Source organism: Dipteris shenzhenensis, chromosome 30 (assembly GCF_047967505.1).
Source record: "Dipteris shenzhenensis isolate YYH24624 ecotype China chromosome 30, Dip_SZ_1.0, whole genome shotgun sequence".
Taxonomy (NCBI): domain Eukaryota; kingdom Viridiplantae; phylum Streptophyta; class Polypodiopsida; order Gleicheniales; family Dipteridaceae; genus Dipteris; species Dipteris shenzhenensis.
This window is the reverse complement of record NC_141625.1, coordinates 45,479,118-45,501,229: the sequence shown is the minus strand read 5'-3', so window position 1 is coordinate 45,501,229 and position 22,112 is coordinate 45,479,118. Positions and strand designations below refer to the sequence as shown.

At 43.3% G+C, this 22,112-nt stretch overlaps 1 protein-coding gene across 2 annotated transcripts in view; it reads right to left on the bottom strand.

Annotated features, from left to right (window-relative positions):
• Window positions 1-22,112, bottom strand: part of CSTF77 (Tetratricopeptide repeat (TPR)-like superfamily protein) — a 149,980-nt gene that overhangs the window by 48,004 nt on the left and 79,864 nt on the right. For both annotated transcript variants that reach the window (XM_087401663.1, XM_087401664.1), the window contains exons 12-18: window positions 13,287-13,345; window positions 13,138-13,206; window positions 12,728-12,868; window positions 12,557-12,621; window positions 12,359-12,455; window positions 12,178-12,237; window positions 5,731-5,883 (exon numbers count right to left, since the gene is read on the bottom strand). In XM_087401663.1, the coding sequence (XP_087257789.1) occupies window positions 5,731-5,883; window positions 12,178-12,237; window positions 12,359-12,455; window positions 12,557-12,621; window positions 12,728-12,868; window positions 13,138-13,206; window positions 13,287-13,345 (644 nt within the window). The remainder of the gene's footprint in view (window positions 1-5,730; window positions 5,884-12,177; window positions 12,238-12,358; window positions 12,456-12,556; window positions 12,622-12,727; window positions 12,869-13,137; window positions 13,207-13,286; window positions 13,346-22,112) is intronic.

Below are 22,112 nucleotides of genomic sequence, written 5' to 3'. Positions count from 1 at the left end.
GGTAATTCTAATTTATAAGCTACCTTGCCTATTCTCTTTAGAATTAACCGGCCCACAGTATCGAGGTGATAACTTAGCACACTCTCCTGAAGTCAACGACTTCGAGTGCAAAGGAACTCTGAGAAAAACTTTTTCTCCTTCCTTAAATACTCTTATCGACCGGTTTTCATCCGCATACACCTTGGCTCTATCCATAGCCTGGCGGATATTAGCTCTTGCAAGTGCTAGCATCTCCCGCATCTGAACTACAAAGTTCACGGCACTAGGCACTTTCTGAGGTACTCCAACTATAGTTGGATTTGCTGGTCTATAACCATAGTTCAGCTCAAACGGACTGAACCCTGTAGAGGAATGTTTTCTATCATTGTAGGCAAACTCCAACAATGGCAACCACTTGTCCCATGTATGTTGCCTCAATGATACATACTGTAAAAGTCCGGGTGGCTTCACCTGCTCGGCCTTGCTTACCTGACACGAGAAACACCGTGTCACATATTCATGAATATGCTTTTTCATCTTTGGCCAAAAGAAATCTCGCTTCACGAGATCATATGTCTTCTCAACTCCTGGGTGTCCCGCACACGGGCTATCATGGCACTGTCGAATGACTCTCTGCCTGAGATCATTCTGACTAGGTACTACAACCTTGGCATTTCTTTCTAGCATACCATCCCTTATGGTATATCTTGCATAAGTTTGGCCTTTTCTGGATGCCAGATCATCCGTTTCATTTTCCCCGGGTTTTAATACATGAGCTTTAGGCCATAAGCTCTGAACAAACTCGTCCACCTTCTGAGTTTCTCTGATCTCGGTCATTAGAGCACTCTCTAATACCGTGAAACTCAGGTTGTGCATAATGCGAAACAACGCATCAGCCACCTTATTATCTTTTCCTCTTCGGTACCGAAACGTTAGATTAAACTCCTGCATGAGCTCTGCCCACCTAGCTTGGCGGCCCCTCAAGTCAAGCTGTTTACAAAAATGTTTCAGAGTATCATGATCCACATCCACATAAAACTCTGAACCATACAAATAATGCCTCCATGTTTTCAAAGCATGGATAACTGCATACAACTATAATTCATGAGTTGGCCAATTCCTTTGAGAGGGAGAAAGCTTCTTGCTTTCAAAGGCTACTGGCCTTCCCTCTTGAAGGAGAACTGCTCCTACCGCAATGCCACTTGCATCGGTTTCCAGGAACAACGGTTTCTGGGAATCAACTATTTTTAACACCGGTCCTGTGACCACAGCTTGTTTTATGGTGTTAAAACTTTCTTGTTGATTTTGTCCCCAAATAAAAGGTACTTTATCCGAGGTCAGATCAGTCAATGGCGATACGATTCCGGAATATCCTTTGATATGCCTTCTATAAAACTGGACAAATCCCAAGAATGATCGCAACGCGGTCAGACTCTGAGGGATTGGCTAAGTTAGTATCGCAGCCACTTTCTTCGGATCCATTTCTACCCCCTGTGGAGTAATTATGAATCCTAAATATTCAAGCCTAACCATACACAGTATAGTTTTCTTTTTATTTACATAAAGACTGGCTTTCCTCAAAGTACTGAACACTACTCTTAAGTGTTCACGATGCTCAGTAATACTTTTACTGAATATCAGGATATCGTCAGTAAAATGTACTACGAACTTTCCGATATACGGACGTAGCAAATCGTTCATAAGCATGACGAATGTCGCTGGAGCATTGGTAAGTCCAAAGGGCATTACCAAAAACTCATAATGACCAAACCTGCTTCTGAAAGTGGTTTTGTGCACATCCTCGGCTCTAATCCGGATCTGATGGTAGCCACACTTAAGATCTATCTTGCTGAAAATCACGGCTCCATGTAATGCATCTAGCAAATCATCAATACGAGCCATCGGATACCTGTGCTTAACAGTGATATTATTCAATGCTCTGTAATCTATACAGAGGCGAAACGTATCATCCTTTTTCTTCTTTAATATCACTGGCGAAGCAAAAGTGAGAAACTTGGTTGAATCTGCCCCAACTTGAGGTATTCCTCCAGTTGTCTACGCACCTCCGTCTCTTCCGTGTAACTCATTCTATAGGGAGGTCTATTCACAGGTTCTGCTCCCGGGATCAGTTCAATCTTATGCTGAACTTTCCGCTCTGGAGGTAACCCATAAGGTAGCTCATCCCTAAAACATTCAGAGAACTTCTCTGATATCTCTTTAGCCAACTCGGCCATCTTCCCATCTTGGGTAGCCTCAGTGCTAGTCGATGCATCATCAATCGACTCTACCGATGCTATACACAGACACAGAAACTCTTTCGGAGTCCTCCGAATTTCCATGGCTGATATCAGTGGTCCTCGAGGTAAATCCTTCTCACCTCGCAAAACATATTCTACCCCGTTCATCTTGAACTGGTAAATATGCTTCTTCCAATCAATGGCTGGATTTTTTCGAAAATGCCAAGCCATGCCTAGGGCTATATCTGCGTGAGCAAGTCTAGTCAATTCAAAGTCTAGCTTCTCAACATAGTCCTGAATTCAAAGTTCCAACTGGGTAACCCTTTGGTCCCATACTTCAGTTGAACTTCCGTCCGCCATCCTGACCGTATAAGCATAGTCAGACAGATTGGTTTTCAACTTGAGCCTCTTAATCAGCTTGGAGTTGATTACATTGTGTGTTGACGCTGAGTCAAACAACACAATCACATCATGACTGGCTACTTGCCCTTTCATTTTAATCAACTTGGGCTCATCGAAAACCGTACAGCCCGTTGCTGCGGGCTTGGAAAGGATGTTATCAGGTGCACCGCTTACTAACTTAGTAACAGACACACTTAACAACACAGGTACTAACCTCTGAGAAGGTCCCGCCAATTGCATCTGCATATGTTCCGCATTGGGACTCTCCTGCATTTCCGCGTCGCATTCAGATATTATCATATTAGCCGTGCGACGGTCTTTATTCAGTGGACAATCTTTCCACTGATGTCGCTGAAGGCAGCCGAAGCACAATCCTTCTTTTCTAGCTTTCTCTTTTTGTTCAACAACGAGGACTTTGACCAAGCCTGGGCTGCCATTGGAGTTATTTTCCTTTTCACCCCAACGGTGGTACTTGTTTTTGCTGGTCCCTCAACCGGCTTCACCTGCTTGATTTGGCCACTTGGCTGCAAGACACTTGCCTTTGAAGTCCATTTCCTCTGGAATCCCCCTTTTCTCGGGTACTCATACTGAGTCCCTACGCGCACAAATCCACTAGATCTGCCTCTGGCATCCTCATAGTTCAGGGCTACTGCAATAGATTCATCTAATGTAGTCCCATATTTAGCCCGAACTTCCATTTTAATTTTGTCATTCATTCCATAGATATAGTCTTTTAACTGAACCGACATAGGGAGAGGGTCTCTTATTTTCATGACACATTCCCTGAATTTGTCAGTGTACTCCGCCACCGACAGACTCCTCTGACGAAGATTTCTATAAGCATCCCAAGCTCGGGATTCTTCATCAGGTGGAAGAAAGTGTTTCTTAAATTCAGCTTTAAACCCTTCCCAAGTGGTAGAAGCAACTTGATCTTTCTGTTGCTTTATCCACCATCTATCCGCTGCCTCAATAAACAGGTGAGTGGCCTCACAGATTTTCTTGAGATCAGATCTGATCTCACAAATGGCGAAGGCTTCTTCCCACTTGTGTAACCAAACCTTGATCACATCAGAACTGCGCTCGGTCATCCGACCAGCGTACTTCTCCGGTCTATAGTTAGCAATATTAGGCACCTTGACCCTCGCACGCTCTGATGAATGTATACTGGGCTCTCGCTCTGATGGAGCTTTGCCCTTATCAATTCTAGATGGTCTAGCCGACAAGGCTTGCACCATCTCCCTAATCTCATTCTGACCAGCGTTCACTTGAAGCTGCTAGTTCATAATTTGCTGTAAAGCATCTTCTAATACCGAAATCCTACCGACCAGAGTAGGTGTTGTGTGATGGGACATTTGTTGTTTAGACCGTGCTCTAGACTCACTAGGATTCACCCTGGAATCTTGTCCTTCTGCCTCCATAGTTTCAAAAGGCAAAATAGGTTTTTTTTTTTTTAATTTTAAATAAATAGATTTCCCTTTTGTTATGCAGGAAAAATAAACAACAGCCTCTGCTATACAGAACAAATCGACTGCAACTCAAAATTTGTATAGAGGAGAAAAAAAGTGCTCCCTGGAAGCTCCACGCAGACTGAGTATGCGCGTTTCGCTCTGAGGCAAGCTCGAGGGAAAAATTTGATATTTCGTGTGCCTCTCGCTTTCTTATTTTCCCTGTGTGCAAATCTGTCACGTCAAAAGCATTCACTGCCAACTGCACTCAGAATTAAACTTGTAAACATATGGCTTGCAACTGCCGCTTTGTTCTGGCCCTTCCAATTCGTCACGACAGCTATGATACGTAGGTCATCGCCCCGCTCCGCCTTCACTTGACTCCACGCAGTCGCCCATCGGTGCTCCACCAGGGAGATCTAGGCCTGGAATTCGTTGACTGACCGAATCCCCGTAGGCTCAGTTTCCGGCATAACCACTACTCCGCAAGGCCCGTCTGTAGAAGGTGCGCCATGCTATCGCAGCCCGTTGCCCATGTGTTCCGCTCGTCGAAGGCCTCCCTCACAACAACTCAACCAGCGCGCTATTCTACCTGGAACCAGTTCCTCGTCGTCACATACCACCACGAAGATCATCGTCACGGGCAACGACCTTGCAACCCGTCGCACGTCACGAGCAGCTGCAAAATTTTTTTTCTCCGCCTGCTGTCCGTCACAGCTTACGAACCCCTTCCCTTACCTTGAGCTCTGATACCAATTGAAACATTCCTATTCTATCTCTCTCTTGGATCACGGGCGATGGCATATCGTTAATTCCACCCAGCCATACTCTCGTGGATCGCAGGTTTTCAACAGATACGTCTTTTGTTTTTCCTCATGCATATCCACAAGACCCACAACTCCCCTTGCCACATGTCAACATTTTAGCCCTTTTCACTTGGTGCACCATTTACCCCTCTCTTGGTGCACATTTAAACCTTTTGCCCCTTGGCATTATTGCACATTTAGGTGCACCTAGGCCTTAGCACTCAGAACCACCTAGTCAATGCCATTTCACCCTCACCTAGGACCTTGGCAGTTACTTCTCTTGACCATTTTATTTACGCACATTAAATATTACGGAAGTCGGTCATCTAAGAGAAAATGCCCACCGATCTTTCCGAGGTCATGCTATCTCGGCTAGAGCATAACAAAATCAATTACATTGAAACGCGTTACCCCATTCACTTCATCATTGTACATCAGCAGATACACTTATGTCTCTAGAACCAAATTGAGGTGCGTAGTTCTGCATCATACATGAGATAAGATACAGCAATTACGTTTTGTTCAGTCACCACTTTCACAAAATCTGCCCAACACTGCAATACACAAAGAAACTCTGATATCAAATAGCATTAATTCACTCAAAGACACTGTAGCCAAAAGTCCACAGCCATCAGACTGAAACACTGTCCCTGGCTACAATTTTGCTTTGCTCTTTTCACAAGCTCCCACTAGATGGAAATCAAGTAGGAGAGATCAACATGGCTTGCTCAAGCCTTAATTAGTGAACTTCACAGCAATCATTGTATGTCGAATTCCTTGTCAGTTGTATTTCAATGACCTTAACATAGAAGCATAGCATCCATACATTTCTGACATGGGAGATAGTTGCAGACCCTGTACCTGTTGGCGGCTAAGGTGATCCAAATCTTGTGATGAGCAAGGCCACAAGTCCAGAAAACGATATCGGGAAACCAGCTGTTGCAAAGAGGTTTCTGACAAAATCATTCCATCATCTCCAGTTTGTACTAAAGCTTCCTTTCTCCTTTGCTCCACCTGTGAAATCAGAAAGATACCCAGTAAAACAACTAAAATATGCTTTCCCTTTCCTGCCTTAAAGACTCTTTTTCTGCAAGGAAATATGCAAATATCCGTGCTTTCAATTTGGCAAAAATGCCAAACTAAGACACCCTAATGTTCTGACTGACACAGAATGTATCATTAACAGCTGTCAGAAAAATCCCTTTTTTCATTATACTTTCCATCAGCAAACACTTACCTTACATTTCATCTAATAAAAACATAACTTAGGCCAATAAAATGGAAACCTAATTTGAAGGCTCGTATACAAAGTCGATAACACAGAAAAAAATGAACAGGGCCTCCTCCTCAGTCATGATTGGTATAAACATTTATGTCATCATTCTACGTACACTGCACAAGGTGCACTGTTCAACCTGTCCCAAAGATTGTTGAAGTAGTTGACAAGGGACTAAACAGAAAACTAGGAGGAACTTGGTCCTGTTTCTTTGTTTGAGATGTGCTATGTATCTTTTTAATTCGTCTCTCCACCATGATTTTTGACTTACAGGAAGCTCACATTTTAGTCATAATACAGAGGAAGGAAGCAAAAATATACCATCTTTAGCTGCTACTAGTCTGCTGAAAGAACATTAGTAAAGCTCATTGCATAAGCAAAATAAATTAAAATCCAGCTACTTGATGCATCCAAGCTTCAATAATTCGAGTGACAGGAAGATGGATTCAAGAGAGGGGAGCAGCAACAGCTTTGAGATCAAGATCAGAGTACGCGTACAATGCTCAAGAGGCCTCCTGGACTCAGATCGCGGGAAGGTGCAATAAGGATTTCTTCTCCATGATGGGGACAGAAACATGGTATGGAGCACAAAGCTTTCTAGAAAGATCCTTTGGTGGTCCAACAGGTCGCCATCCTTCTACTCCAAGAAAAAAGGGAAGCCATTCCACTCCATGAGGAAAATAGTCCCCCTAGCAGATGCCGCCCAGGAAGACGCCCGCATGCTCACCCAAATGGATTTGGCACAATTTCCTCTTATATTGATGGCAAAAGATCCCGTTGACCAGCAAGGCAGAAATAATCCCCAATTCAGCAACTGTGTTAGGAATGAATCAACCAGCAAAGAACAATTGAATAACTACAAAACTTGGCGGACCGTTTGAGGCCAACAATGGCTACTGTTTAGGGCAGATTTCAGCAGGGCATGTCTCCAGAAAAGGGGCGACACTCTGATATGAAGCAGTTTGGGGCTATGGGGGTGCAGCAGCAATATGAGATTCCTCCTATATAGGTGGCAAGCTGAGCAAAGACAACAGGTAGCTCACCTCATCCCCGTATCACCTCACAGATACTTCCATTGGAAAGCGCACATTTAGATAAAGCTGCCCTGAGCCAAAATCGTGCCTCATTGAAGCTTGAACTAGACCTTAAAAAAGAAAAAAACATAGGCGACAGCCTGCAGATCTGGAACAGGGACAGATATAGATCAAAGGCGGTGACTCTGCTATAGGATGAGGTACAGCAAAGGGAAAACCAAAGTAGAGGTATTAACAGCTACAAATGGGCTGATTTCCTCAAAGAAGGGAAACAAATGTATGGAAAACAATGGTAATAATATAAATTTGAACATTCAAGGATACAGGGAAGCATTTACTTTCCAAGTTATGCACCAATTTAGTCCTAACTACAGAATGGCTCTGTAAGTTGGGCCATAGCTAGAGAGGACTTACTTGAATAACTCCATAAGTTTACAGAAGAGCAGACAGTTGATCCAACTTGGTAGGACTAACAGTCCCTAGAGTCATACATTGACTAAGAAGACTAAGCCTCCCAAATGAACTAGAATCTAACTAGAACTAACAGTCCTAGGCCTACAAGGCTGTACCAGGGCTAGGTCTAACAATTGTATGGGAAACAATGGCAATAATGTAAATTTGAAAATTCGAGGATACAGGGATACACTTACTTTCCTACGGAATGGCTCTCTAAGTTGGGCCATAGCTAGAGAGGAGTTAATTGAATAACTCCATTAGTTTACAGAAGAGCAGACAGTTGATCCAACTTTTAATGCAAGCCTGATACACCTAACACTCCTCTCATCAGTTCTATGCACTTGGTTGAGCACAAAGATGCATAGGTATTTCTTTGTGATTTGTTTATATTGGTGGGAAGTTATTTGCATTAGATTGAAAAGCTCTAAGTTTTTGTATGAATTTGCTGATGTTTTCCCTTAGGATCTGCCTGATAATTTCTTCTGGTCTACTGAAATTGAGTTTGGTTGACTTTGCTATGTGGTATAAACAGCAGAGATGTCGACCTCTACAACCTCTTCAGCCCCGTATATCATAGGATAGAATTAGTCTAGGAGTTGCCCCCATTTCTAAAGTTTCCTACAGTTAAAGCAAAATGAAAGAGGAGGAAGTAAAATGGTAATTATCTGAGCACCTTAGAAAAGAGTAAAGTCAGCCTAGGACTTCATCGCGGGCTGCCCCAATTCTTTTAGTTAGAAAGAAAGATTGGTCTTTGCGATCATGCATAGATAATTGTGCCTTGACTAAGGTAGCAACTAAAAATAAGTAACCAATGATAAGGTACTTGATCAGCGCTAACTATTTTAGTAAGATTGACTCAAGATCTGAGTATCATTTCACTAAGATCTATCCTAATGATGTGTTGGGATAAGTGTGATCAAGGGCTTGCTCTATGGTGCATAAGTGCATCTAGGGGAGTCAAATGTGTGTTTGTGTGTGTTGTAAAGGCATATCAAGTGCTATGATGTATCTAGTGTGTGACCTAAGTGACGATGTAAGCCAAAGGCTCCACATGGGAGGTTCCTTTGATTTAGGCCAGTCCCACTGATGTAAGGGCTGATTCCCACTGATGTAGGGGCTGATTGCCACTTATGTAGGGAAGGTGCTACCTTCTCCCCCTTTCTATAAGAGAGAGTCACCTCTCTCACAATCTATAATAGAGAACTACATTTTGGTTTCATCTTGTGCTCTCAGTCCTCTTCCAAGATGCATCTATTCTATCCCACGGGATTCTACACTTCGTATCAGAGCTTTAGGTTCTAGATCTAGCCTAGCCTAAAACCTAGTTAGGTGCCACATCATCATCTCCTTCCTCACCTCCATCTTCCACCTTCCCTCACCAAAGTCGATTTTGCAAGTGAGATTTCTCTTCAAGCTCGCATTCTCACCCTCTCATCTTTCGGGAGAGTCTTCCCAAGGTCATGGCGAATCTACAGAACAAGCTATACACGCTATCTCGCCATTTTCGGGGCGGCATTTTTTCAAGAAACTGCGTCGACCTTCTTCTTGGTTCTCACCATGGAGAGCAACATTGTCAAATCCCTTCAAGAGGGAGCTCGGCGACATCACTACCTTGTTGCTCATGAAGTCTGAGCTCATTTGGAGCAATATTCGGGTCGAATTCGTCAAAAAAACAGTTCGGGGTTCTTCTACAGTGTTGGCCGACGTGCCTACATGTTTTCCTTCCTCACCACTGCAAAATCCCTCTAAGTTTCGGCCTCTACATGTCGATTTGGAGCAGATTTTCGAGCTGCCTCTTTGGCCATGAAAGCTTGACCATGCTAGTCTAAGTTTGACTTTGGGCAGTCAAAGTTTGACTGGTAGTCTGACCAAGACTTATTTTCAGTTTACTATGCTCATTTTCTAGCATGTTCTTGGTCATCTTTGCTTGGACATCTTGCATAAATGTTGTTCTGACTAATTGCCTCATGCTTAAGTCACATAGAGAAATCCAAGTCAAAGTATTCAAGTTGTCACTCTTTGAAGGATTATTTTTTATTGCTCATATTTCACTTGTAAGGCACTAGACACTGCCCTCGGGTAAGACCTTGCCATGGAAGCTAACACCTTTTCTGATAAAGATGATGGAACTAGTTTCCATACTTGGCAAACAAAAGCTAAGTTTATGCTTATGAAAAAGGGGATATGGAATGTTGTGAATGGAAAGGAAAAGAAGTCTACAAAAGAAGAAGCTAATTGATTGATCAAAGACAAGAAGGGCTACTTCAACAAAGCAAATCTGGCTGAAGGAAGAACTCCATCAGCAAATGAAGAATCAAACTTTGAAAATAAAGACTATGCTGAGGTTCTCTGCCTGGAGTAGTACTCCAAAAAGAATATCATATGTTTTCTCTTTTGTGAATCACCTCTGGTCACCATATGATGTAGACCATGTGATATGTGTTTTGTCTATCCCATTTCTGTGAACCTCACACCCTTGGGAACCCTTGCTAGCATGAGATCCTAGCCATAGATTCATCCCTGACCACCATGAGATGGCATGAGAAACTATGAGACTAGATGTATCCTTGACACTGCAAGAGGCAAACCCTTGAGGGAGGGTATGTTGGGATAAGTGTGATCAAGGGCTTGCTCTATGGTGCATATGTGCATCTAGGGGAGTCACATGTGTGTTTGTGTGTGTTGTAAAGGCACATCAAGTGCTATGATGTGTCTAGTGTGTGACCTAAGTGATGATGTAAGCCAAAGGCCTCCACATGGGAGGTTCCTTTGATTTAGGCCAGTCCCACTGATGTAGGGGCTGATTCCCGATGATGTAGGGGCTGATTGCCACTTATGTAGGGAAGGTGCTACCTTCTCCCCCTTTCTATAAGAGAGAGTCACCTCTCTCACAATCTATAATAGAGAACTACCTTTTGGTTTCATCTTGTGCTCTCACTCCTCTTCCAAGATGCATCTATTCTATCCCACGGGATTCTACATGATGTACACAAGACTTGGTTTGGAACTCAAAAGGATTATTCTCGGTCTAGAGTAATACAATTTGACTTGAACATTCTCATGCTATGTTCATGACGTTGATGAATAGTGTGCTTAGGCAAATCTAGGCAAGCTTGTGGTAGTCTACCTGAAGACGTTCTTATCTTCAGTAAGACTAAGCAAATGCATTTAGAGCATTCAAATTTAGTTTTTGAATTGCTTAGGCACATAAATTGTATGCCAAAAAGTATAAATATGACTTTGTTTGTATAGAGGTAAGTACTTGGATGATATTATCTCGGAAGATGGGATACGTATGCATCTAGAGAAGGTCAAAGCTATTCTAGAATGGCCTAGTCTGACTACTTGAGAAGAGTTGCAACTACTCCTCGGTCTCTTAGGCTTTCACCAGAGCTTTGTCTAGGATTATGTTAAGGTGGATCAACGTAAAGGAAAGGGTGGATGAAAGAAGCTAAAAGATGTTTTCAGCCTTTTAAACAATTGATATCACTAGCTCAGGGTTAAAGGTAGTTGAACATAATAACTTTGATACTTGAAACTTATGCAAGTAATAGTTGTGGGAGCCGTGTTGATCCAAACTGAATGATAAATAGCTTTTAAATGTGAAAAGTGCACAAGAAAAATGAGTCAGATTTTAGGAAGTTACATACTGAGTTCGTAGAGTCTTTGAAGGGCAAATATTACTATCATCACATTTACTCAAAAACTTAAGGAGTTGTCGAAGGAAAGGGTGCTATGGAGATTATGTATGTTGATGGTAAGCATTCTATAGTTTCAACACCACTGTTGGCATTGAAGAGCAAATACCAAAAAACGGTGAAGTACTCTTTCCAAGATGAAGTAATAGTAGATACGGTCGGTAAAGCACCTATAGCTGGTGTTAAAAAGGACAAGAGTGGGGGATAGTATACCCTAGTAGATGGTTATCTACACAATAAAATGTTAGTAGTTGACAAAAGTTGAGGTGTCTTGGGTGCAATTTTCTTTCATAAGATCTTGAGCACATGTTAAAACTTCACATTCATAACAAGAGTCGCTTCCCGTAGATGAGTAGGTACTCCTCTCAGAAAGCACATGCTCTGTGATGAGCCACCATATCACTGCGTTTTAACACGACTTCTAATAGATGCTTCCTGAAGAATGATGATTTATGCCAATGATCCGCACGTCATGTAAAAGGTAGCTAAAACCCAAAAGGCTTGTCAATAAATTACTCCCAGCTCAAAAGCTGTTCCGTAAAACCTACAAATCTATGCAAAGAAAGAAAGAAAGCAGAGGTAAAAAGGAAACCAAGGGCTTTCTACCCAATATCTTTTGATAAACATCACCGCTTCTAACCAAGCTAAGCTGCACTACTTATTATATAGCCATGCTAGCTATACGATTACCATGCTCAGCTGCAAGCCAATTTAAACTAGTAATTGAATCTTCCATATAGATCAAACTTCCACAGAAAGAAGTACATTGGTGAAAGGTAGCTATCAATTATCACTCATAAGACATCTCAACTGGTATTCATGGTGGCTGCTAGTAAATACTAACCTTCAACATACTTGAAAGATCGCCATATGTTTGTTCAAACCACATGAAGCGATTCCATACCTGAAGGAAATAACAAGCATGTTGCATTTGAAGTGTTGATTTCTGGAACTATCAAATGAAACTGTCATCCTAACCCTCATAACATGGTCTGTCAGGTCAAAGACAAGAGAGGGACACCCACCTCAACAGATTCATCAGGAGGAAGAACACTCAAGGCTCGCTCAAAAAGGACTCGAACATTTTGATCATCGTTCAAGCGACACAGAAAGTCTGCATATCTTAATCACCAGGAGAAAAATAAAAGTCAGCAAATTACAAGAAGAGTAAATCTTGTGTCGCAACAGCAGGGAAGCTATACTTATGAAAGAAGAGAGCTTACTCCAGGACATAAGCCGGTTCATGAATGAATTTCTTCAATCCCATTTCAAAAATATTCCGTGCAAGCTGTAGGAAAATTAATTGCACCAAAGACCAAGCCATAAGATACATTTTTATAAGTAAGCTTTAATATTTGATGGAAATGCATGAATTTCCCTGAAAGCAACCACACCTTGGAATCCTTCTCAAGACACAACACCATGATAGCTGCTGCCACATACACATGGTATGTACAATGGGGTGACTTTCGAGCATCCACCAGTATTTTCAGAGCAGCATCCATTCCCTCAGTCCGTCGGACAAAATGCATAAGCTACCAAAACAAGAACCAATCAAAAGAGAAAGAAAACAAGCTTCGTTTGATAACAACCCCTCCACTTGTGACATTTGTAGATGAACACACACGGAGACGAGCTTGATTTAATATCAAGCCCTCAACTTGTGTCTTTTGTAGATGAACACACACTTCAACAGCATATAAAAACCATCATGTCTTGTATCGTCCTTGCATTCCTTTAGTCTTCCCTTTGAGGAGCCCATAGCTTCTCTTTGGACATTGAGTATAGGACGTATCCAGTATACCTGAATGTAAGCTAAAGCAGTACATGTGGCTGTGTTTCTCACAAGTGTTTCATACACCTTCTTGGCCTCCTGAGAAACAAATCAAGGAACAACCTTAGCTTCAAGAACTAACAATGAATTGCACAACAGCTAAAAAGTGACATTCATACCTGGATGCCACCACGGGCTTCTTCAAACTCTGCATAAGCGTAATGTAATAAAGATTTCTCTGCGCCAAAAAAAGGGGTGAAAAGATGAGATAAAATGTACATTACTCGAGTCATGAGACACATTCTACTTAGCAAAAATGAGAGCACATATCACCGCATCAGAGATGTGATCAGCTCAATGTTTAAGCATGCTAAGTTAAAAGGTACTTATTGAGGATAAAAACCCAAACACAAAATCCTTTCATCACAATATTCTTGAGCAGAGAGAGACTGCTCGAGACTCATAGCTGCTGCACCTCCCCATCACCTCCCTCCCTCCTGCTGCCTCCTCCCTAACTCCCTGCTTCCTGCCTCCCTCTCCCTCCTCCCCGCTTCCCCTTTCCTGCTCCCCGCCTGCCTTTCTGGCCCTCTGCCTCACTTTCCTGCCCCCTGCCTGCTTTTCTGGCCCCCACCTCCCATTCCTGCCCCGCTCACCCTTGGGTACTCCCCCAACCTCCCATTCTCTACCCCCCAACTGACATTCAATGGCCCCTGCCTCCCCTCTCCCCCTCCCCCTCGCCCTCCCTCATCCTCCTCTCTTCTCCTCTCCCTCTCTCTCAGCCTTGTTCAGCCCCTCCACTCTCAACATCTCTCAGACCTCCCCTCTCAGCCCCTCCGCTTTCAACCTTTCTCCCTATTGACGGATGGAATTTCCTTTGTGTTCGAATCGGCCTTTCACCTTTGATTGACAAATGGATAGCCATTCAGCCAATCCTCTACCGCTTCCACCAGCCGTGAGAAACTGCATATTTTCAAAAGACAAGTTGATGCAGCTCTGAAAGAATGTGGAGCTCGACAGCTCCACCACCCTCTTCACACGCATCCATGGGTCCAACCCTTCAAGGTCACAGGCTAGGGACTGGATGCTTGATGCCTTACCTACAAACCTCAGTCCCACGTTTCCGATATTTGATAATTGGGAGGACGAAGCTTCTTCCAAGTGGCTTCTGATTCTCCTAGGACCATGAGCACAATGCTCTCCCTTCTATATTTGTTTGTGGTTGAAGCAATGAGCATCTTTTTTAGATCTCCGGCAGCATTACTAGGTTGAGACTTCCCTTGAGAGAGGATGAGGAGATCTTGGACAATGAGGTTGCTGATGAGCTATTTTATTGGATGCCACTTCATAGAATATCACTTCCTTCAGTGCACCGTTGGATTTATTTTGGTTTGCAGCACATATTAATAGGAATAAATCCAATGGCTTAAGGATTAGCAATGAGGTCACTCCAAATGGGGGGGGGGGGGGGCCATGATTTCGGTTTTATTTGGATTCAAAGGGATGTTTCTACCAGATACTTCGGTTGCCAAGTCGGTGTGGCTCTCTCTCCTTTGCAGCAAATAGCTCCTGTGATGGAGAGCATCAAGGGAAAACACTTGACCTTGCTTCCAAGGTGGTTGTTCTCAATCAAAGACTACTAGCAATGGAGTGGGTTGGATGGTTTAACAAACACCAGAACCAAGGTGGATTGGGAGACCTTGAGCCTCCCCGTGTGAGAAGAGGGCCTCAATATCAGTGATTCAAACTTGCAATGCAAGGCCTTGTTGTGCAAGGTGGTGGTTAGGGGGCTTTTGCTAGGACAAGAACCTTGAAAATATTTTTCCATTTGTCGCATACAGTCTTGTTCTCCTTCCAAAGGTAGGCATTGGATGGATAACACTAGGGGGATTTTTACTTCACCTCATCTCAGTGTTTCTTCCTCCCCTCTCATGGCTGCTATCGTAAAAGCTTGGGGCAACTTCAAGAGTTCTCTTCAAAGAGTTCTCCCTTGCTCTATAGAAGAGATTAACGTGCTCACTCTTTCGAGGCCTCAAGTCTTTTACGAGAGGCACAGCTCTTTGGCACTATCCTTACAGACCTTCACATGACTTCGTGGATACTTTTGGGCGATTCGGGCGAGCATGAGCGTGGCAATTTTTGGAGATTCAAATGCACAGAGGCTTTGGATCGCACCCAGAACCACCCTTCACAAACATTGGGTGCTATTTAGACATATAATGTACATACTTTGATCTCTGGATAGCCCATGAGATAGCCTACAAACCCCCCTCCATGGTATGGGCTGAAGTATCCTGGACATGGCTCAGGATACCTAGATATCTAGTGTCATGGTTACACATGTTTGTCCCGTAGGATATAGCAACCTATGACAGTACAGAGTAAAACAAATCAGGTTACAAAAGGTACTAAGTTTAAAGCTTGCCGAAAAGCCTCAAACTTAGGTCGAGGTAGAGCCTTCGTAAAAAGATCTGCCAAGTTGTCTTCAGTGGGAGCATAAGACAACTCAATATCACCTGCTGATAATCGCTCTCTGACATAGTGATAGCGAACCTCAATGTGCTTTGTGCGAGCATGGAAAACTGAATTCCGTGCAACAGCCAAAGCACTCTAACTATCAGTGAAGATGACGGTAGGAGCAGTCTGACATGCACAAAGATCTGCAAGTAGCTTCCGAAGCCAAGCACACTCCACTGTAGCTGTAAAAGCTGGCCTAACAACCTGAAACAATATGCCATAGATTCTTGGCAACCAAAACATGTCTCATCATGTATGACCACATGGGGTAATTGGTGCCATCAAGCTTGTCATCGGCCCCAATCAGCCCAAACAGATCATCTTTGTTACCAGACATGGCGCTGAAATACAAGGCAAATGCACCAACTGGCAAAGCAAATGAGAGAAAGGCAACCTCTTAGAATCAAATGCCAGAAAAACTGCCCAAGCTTCAAAGCTTATGTCTGCAAAAGACTCTGCTGTCCCAAGGTGTACCTATTGCAAGAAAAATCCCCAAAAGGCAACACGAGGTCTTCCAAGGCAACACGAGGCCTTTCCAAAATGCAAAAGAAGCAGAAATTGGAAAAAGCCAATGCAACAACGGTTTACCCAATGATGAACAGCACTGACAAGCTCTGAAAGCAACAAATGAGGGCTGGAAATGAGAATTACAGCAAAAGAAGTACTCCCACGAGGAGGAGAACACGTAGAAATGGAGAAAGAGATCCAATGGAGAGAAGCTCGCAGCCCAGGCAAAGGGATGCCAAATGAGGGAAGGGCTCAAAGAGAAGTCTATGGATCAATTCAACAGCTCCAAATGGCTCCAAACGCCGGCACGCAACTTGAGGCAGCTCCAAAATGCTGACGCACAACTCGAGGCAGCTCCGAAATGCTGAGAAACCTCAAAATGACTGGCGCGCACCCCGAGGCAGCTCTCGTACTGCAGTAAATGCTTGCTGACACAATCTGTACTGCAATAAAGGCTTGCTGACGCAGTGTACGGATTTTTTGGCACGGTTATACGGAATTTTCTGATGCAATTGTATGGAATTTTCTGACGCAATTTTTGGCAGTGTCGGTATACCTGTACAGAATTTCTGACAGTTCCATACAGCTATACGGATTTTCTGACAGGTCCGTACAATTAGGTTTTTGCTGCATAAATTGCTCAGATTTGCTCCAAATTTTAGGTTTTTCCTGTAGAAATTGCTCAAATTTGCTCCAAAATGCATCTCCTTCGCGGTAGCTGCTCCAAAATGCGATCTTCTCGTGTGAGAATGAGATCTTTCGCGACATAATTGCTTGGAAAGGTCTCAAACACTCATGGGAGTGTGAAAACCAGCAAGACCAGCAAGAATGAGGGCTCCAGAGGCTGCCAAACAGCTTGGGAGAGCTGTCAATGGCTGAGGGAATGGATTCCCGACCTGCTCTGATACCACTATTGGGTGTTGGAAGCAATGGAAGCTCAAAAATGGAAGCACAATGGAGAAAAACGAGATGCTGTAATAGATTGCTGCAAAACTGAAGTGTGGAGGCTCAAGGGAGAGCCAACATAACAAAACCCTAGAGCAAGTGTCCTAACCGACCTAGATGGTACATAAACTAACTGTACCAATAGTCCTAACTGACTATAACTAGGCCTACAAGGCTCATACCAGGGTATAAGTGGCATCTATGGATAGCCCATGAGATAGCCTACATTAAGGTGCAAATTCAGCCTTAATCTTAGTGTTTTTTGAGCTCTATTTGATGAACATGCTATTTGCACATATAGGGAGCCTTTTTTCTCGTGCTTTGCATGATGTATTTCTAAAATGAGCTTGCTCTTCTTACTAAGTCTTTCCATTGAAAAAGTAAATAAATAAAAGACATGAGCTACAAAAGAATACATATTAGCTCTAATGCAAGGAAATTATATAGAGACTTATTTATTTCAATGTAAAAATATGTAGGATTTCCTCCTTGCATGAAAACAAGGCAGTGATGATATCGAACAAATGGAGGAACATGATCTGAAACATTGGATAAATATATGCAAACCAAGACGAGGAAAGCTAGTCATTTCATGAGCCACAAACTGCCAACCTATGGCAGCTTTTAATTCAATTTCATTTAATTCAACTCATAATAGACCTCATCTCCTCACTGTATGAAAACAATGCAAATTACGGTGTCAAACAAACAGAGGAAAATGAGTCAAACCAGACCAAGATCAATAGAGAGTTTTTTTACAACTCACAATCTGCCCACCCATTTTTTTCCCCCAAGAAAAAGACTTCTATTGAGTATGAAAGGTCCTCCCTGAGAGAAAATTCAAGGGAGAAAAACATCATGCAGTACATGAAATAGACCCTAAAAGGGCCCAAATAAACTCCTAAACGGAGCAATGAAAAAACCAAGGTAGAGGCTGAAAATGCCCTACAGGTGACTCTCGAAAAAAAAGGATCCTCCCCATTCCCTGAGAAACACCGACCTCCTAGTAGAGCCTGCCCGCAAAGAGCCCTGCATCCTCAACCATATGGCCATCAAAGTATGTAATGTGTCTCAAAGATGATGGCCAAAGTGTGAGCGGGATGAACCTAGGAGTCGTCCAAGGTCTCTGTACATCGAGACTTCCATATATGCCAGGCTGATATGCTCACTAGAATCTCTAAAGATGTATCAACTAAAGCATGTGCAGGTCGATGTGGAATGGTAAGCCTCCAACCTCTTAAGATGAGCTGAAATTCCCTGGCATTACTCGAAAGAAGGAGAGGCTCTTCTCTTGATGCCTTGCATCAATCCATTCCCATTCTCCGGGATCCCACCACACGTACGTGATTGGGACCCCTCCAGAAATCAAAATCTTAAAGAGCCAAAGGGAACCTGATTTGGGTTAGGGTCTAGATACCCAAGAAGCTCTGCTCCACATGGCTTGTAACCTTGAAAGGCTGAGAAGAAAAATGCATAAGTATATCCTCCCATGATCTTGACAACCTACCTCCAGAATGAACATCAAAGACCTAGGCATCCCTATATGAACGTGAAAGTCCGATGACCTGAGAGGGATCCCTGCTCTTGTAAAGGCTCCCTGCTCTTGTAAAGGCTCCTAGCCAAGTAGCTAGAGAATGGTGTTTATCACATGGAAGTACCCAATCCATAGGTATAGCTACATCTACCTGTTGAATCCTCCTTGCACTCCCTCTGAGGTGGCTTACAAATTGGATTGGCCGATCATCTGGGAGTCTTTTAAAATCCTCCTAGGAGCCCACCGAGGAAGCAGGACCTCTTTCCCATCGAGACCATTGCATGTACGAAGAGAGACCCAAAGCTCTCCCATCAAGTATGCTATCATTGTACATGACTGGCTACCTACCAATCGCTTTCCGAGAGGCAGGAGGAACTTGTTAGAAACATGGTGTGAGGGAGGGGGGGGGGGAGAGAGAGAGAGAGAGAGAGGCTGTGAAGAAGTGGTACACAAATGTAGAATCCATGAAGGATTTCATTCATTCATCGAGTATGACATGATAAGTAAAGTACAAGCCTTCTATAGGCTACATACTTACACACTTGCACCAACTGCATATGGGATAAGTCCCATAGTGACAAGTGGCACTCACACATGACCACTCAAATGACTAGTACTGTGTCTCGTAGTACTACACACTAGCACATTACATCAACATACTTGGCTATGATATCTCCAACATTCCCCTTCAGAGCAAAGAGTGTGAGACCCAACACGCAAAGAGTAGGCCGATCCCCCCTCAACGCAATACTGCAAAGAGCAAGTCCAACTATCCCAACGCCTCCCATGTGATAGTGACTTCTCAGTCAGCATTCGACCGGCAAGGCAAACCATCACTCGTCACCCCCCCTTACTCTGAACTGGGTGGTCAATACCATCAAACCAAAGGCAATACATTCATTTTTGGGGGACAACCCAAGGCAGAGTACCTCTTATTGACTCAAAATGCATTCACTTTAGAGGGACAACTCAAGGCTGAGAACCTTTATTGACTCAACACAAGCACACATAGCATAGAGCTAAGCATCATCTACCACCTCAGAGAGGAATAGACCATGCAACATAGCAAATGACGCTTCCGGCTCAGGTCCAGTAGATGTAGCATAAATATTCTTGAGCTTGTCCAAGTTCTCCTTAGCTAAATAGTGAGGTCAAGTTGATAAAGCAATTTGTTGACCAACCTCACACCAATAAGCGCCAGTGCTTTGTCATGCTGTTCATCCCTAGCTGAAGGAAATGGGGATGAGTCTGCATCACGAGGACGAGGCTCCATAGTGTCAAATTAAGGTAGCAAAGACAACACGCTGAAATAGATAATCAGCCAATAAAGGAGCATGTCTAGGGCTCTTAAATGACTCAATCACTTGAGAAATCACTGAATAAATGTGTCCAGCAACTGGTAGATGCCCCAAAATGCAAAAATGAGCCAAGTGATGTGCACTAGCGGGTGTCGAAACCACTCCACGTGCTGTAGCAGGTCAAGAAGGCTCAACAGGGTGCTCCAAAGTGCGAAGAGGAGGCTGTCCAGTGGAAGGCGGTTCCATTGAACAGTCCGAAGTGAAGTAGCAGGCCTCCACAATGAAAAACGCATGTTATATGTATGCTAGAGGCCCCAAAACAGCTTCAAAATGCTTAGGCGGCTATTCAAAGTGCACTAGGGTGCTGCAGCAAATCTTCATGCAGAGAAACGATTGATTTTGATGTGTTGAAAGGCCGAAACACCTCAAGAGTGGCTGGAAATGCAGCTCCAAGGTGATTTAGGGTTTTGAAATGCTGGAGCAGATGAGGAAAACACTAGAAATCACCTTTGATGTAGGCGGTTATGCTGCAGCAGCACCAAAACAGCTCGAAATTGAAGTAGTAGCTTCAAACTAGGTCGAAAATGCCTCCAAAAGTCACGAAATTCTGCAAGAAGGAAGAGGCTGAGCAAAATTAGGGTAAGGTTAGGGTTAGGGTTTGGTCAGAGATGATGTGGCAGGGCGCTATGGCAGGTTTACTTGCTTTGATACCATGTTAGAAACAAGGTGTGAGGGGGGGAGAGAGAGAGAGAGAGGCTAGGAAGTGAAGAAGTGGCACACAAATGTAAAATCCATGAAGGCTTTCATCCATTCATCAAGTATGACATGATAAGTGAAGTACAAGCCTTATATAGGCTACACACTCACACACTTGCACCAAGTGCATATGGGATAAGTCCCATTGTGACACGCGGCACTCACACATGAGTCACTCAATGACTAGTACTAGGTCTCCTAATACTACACACTAACACATCACATCAACACACTCTTTGGGTTTGATATTTCCAATAGAACTCTCCAAAAAGTACTCGTGAAGCTGGCCTAGGCTTTCAAGATGGTAGTCATAAGAGGGGAAGAAGGGGCTCTAAGATTGCCTTATGTAAAAATCAATCTGGTACTATCCAACCAATCTCCACCTATGGAAGGAGAACAAAATTGTATGCATCGAATGAAAAAAATCCTTCCAAGGTTCTTGCCCTAGCATAAGACCTCTGACCACTATCTTGCATAGTAAAGCTCTGCTCTGCCAGTCTGTGTCTATTATATTAAGGCCTCCTTTCCAATGGGAAGGATCAGGGCTTCCTAGGCCACCCTAGCTCTGGTATCTGCCAAACCATCCAAGCCACTCCAAAGAAACTTCCTTATCGGCCTTTTGAGCTAAGTGATGCAGTTCTTGGAATGGCACCAACAAGAGCATACGAACCAAACCGTGGGCAGTAGTACCTCGTTGACCACCGCAAACCTAGAGGTGAGGTCAAGTTTAGCTTAACTTCAAAAAGGAGTTTTATCCTAATACTCTCCAACACAGGGGTGAATTGTTGCAAGGGAGAGATGCCCACACCGATCTGGCAGCCTAAATATCTGGTAGAAACACCCTTCTAAATCCAAGTGAATCCAAAATCGATCCCCAATCCGTAGTGTCTTGGTCGCTAATCCAAAAGCCATTGGATTTATTCCAATTAATATCTACACCTACTGCCAAATAAAACAAATCCAAAAAAAAGGTAAGATTAAATGGATTGGCATCCACAAAAAAAACAGTATCATCAGCCAATTCACTATCCAAAAGATTCTCTTCTGTCTTAGGGGGACTCTCAACCCGACTACATCTACCTGAGCTCTCAAAAATAAGCGCCATGAATAAGTAAAGAAACGGTGCAAGAGCGCATCCCTGTCTGACTGATCTCGAAACCTAAAACCTGAAACCTTTACTCCTCTAATAAGCATCTGGCAAGTCTTTGGCCAATGTGCATAGCCCACAGAGAAGCTTCCCAAAATGAGAAAATGTTATCAAATATACGTCCACAACACACAAAGCCCATTTGGGTATCATGGATAAGGTCTATAAGAAGGGGCTCCAAATGCAAACTGATGGTTTTGGCCAAAATCTTATAACAAGTTCCAAAGAGAGTGATGGACCTCCATTGGGATATAAAAGTTGCGAACAAATAAACAGAAAAGACTAGCTACCTTAAAAAATCAAA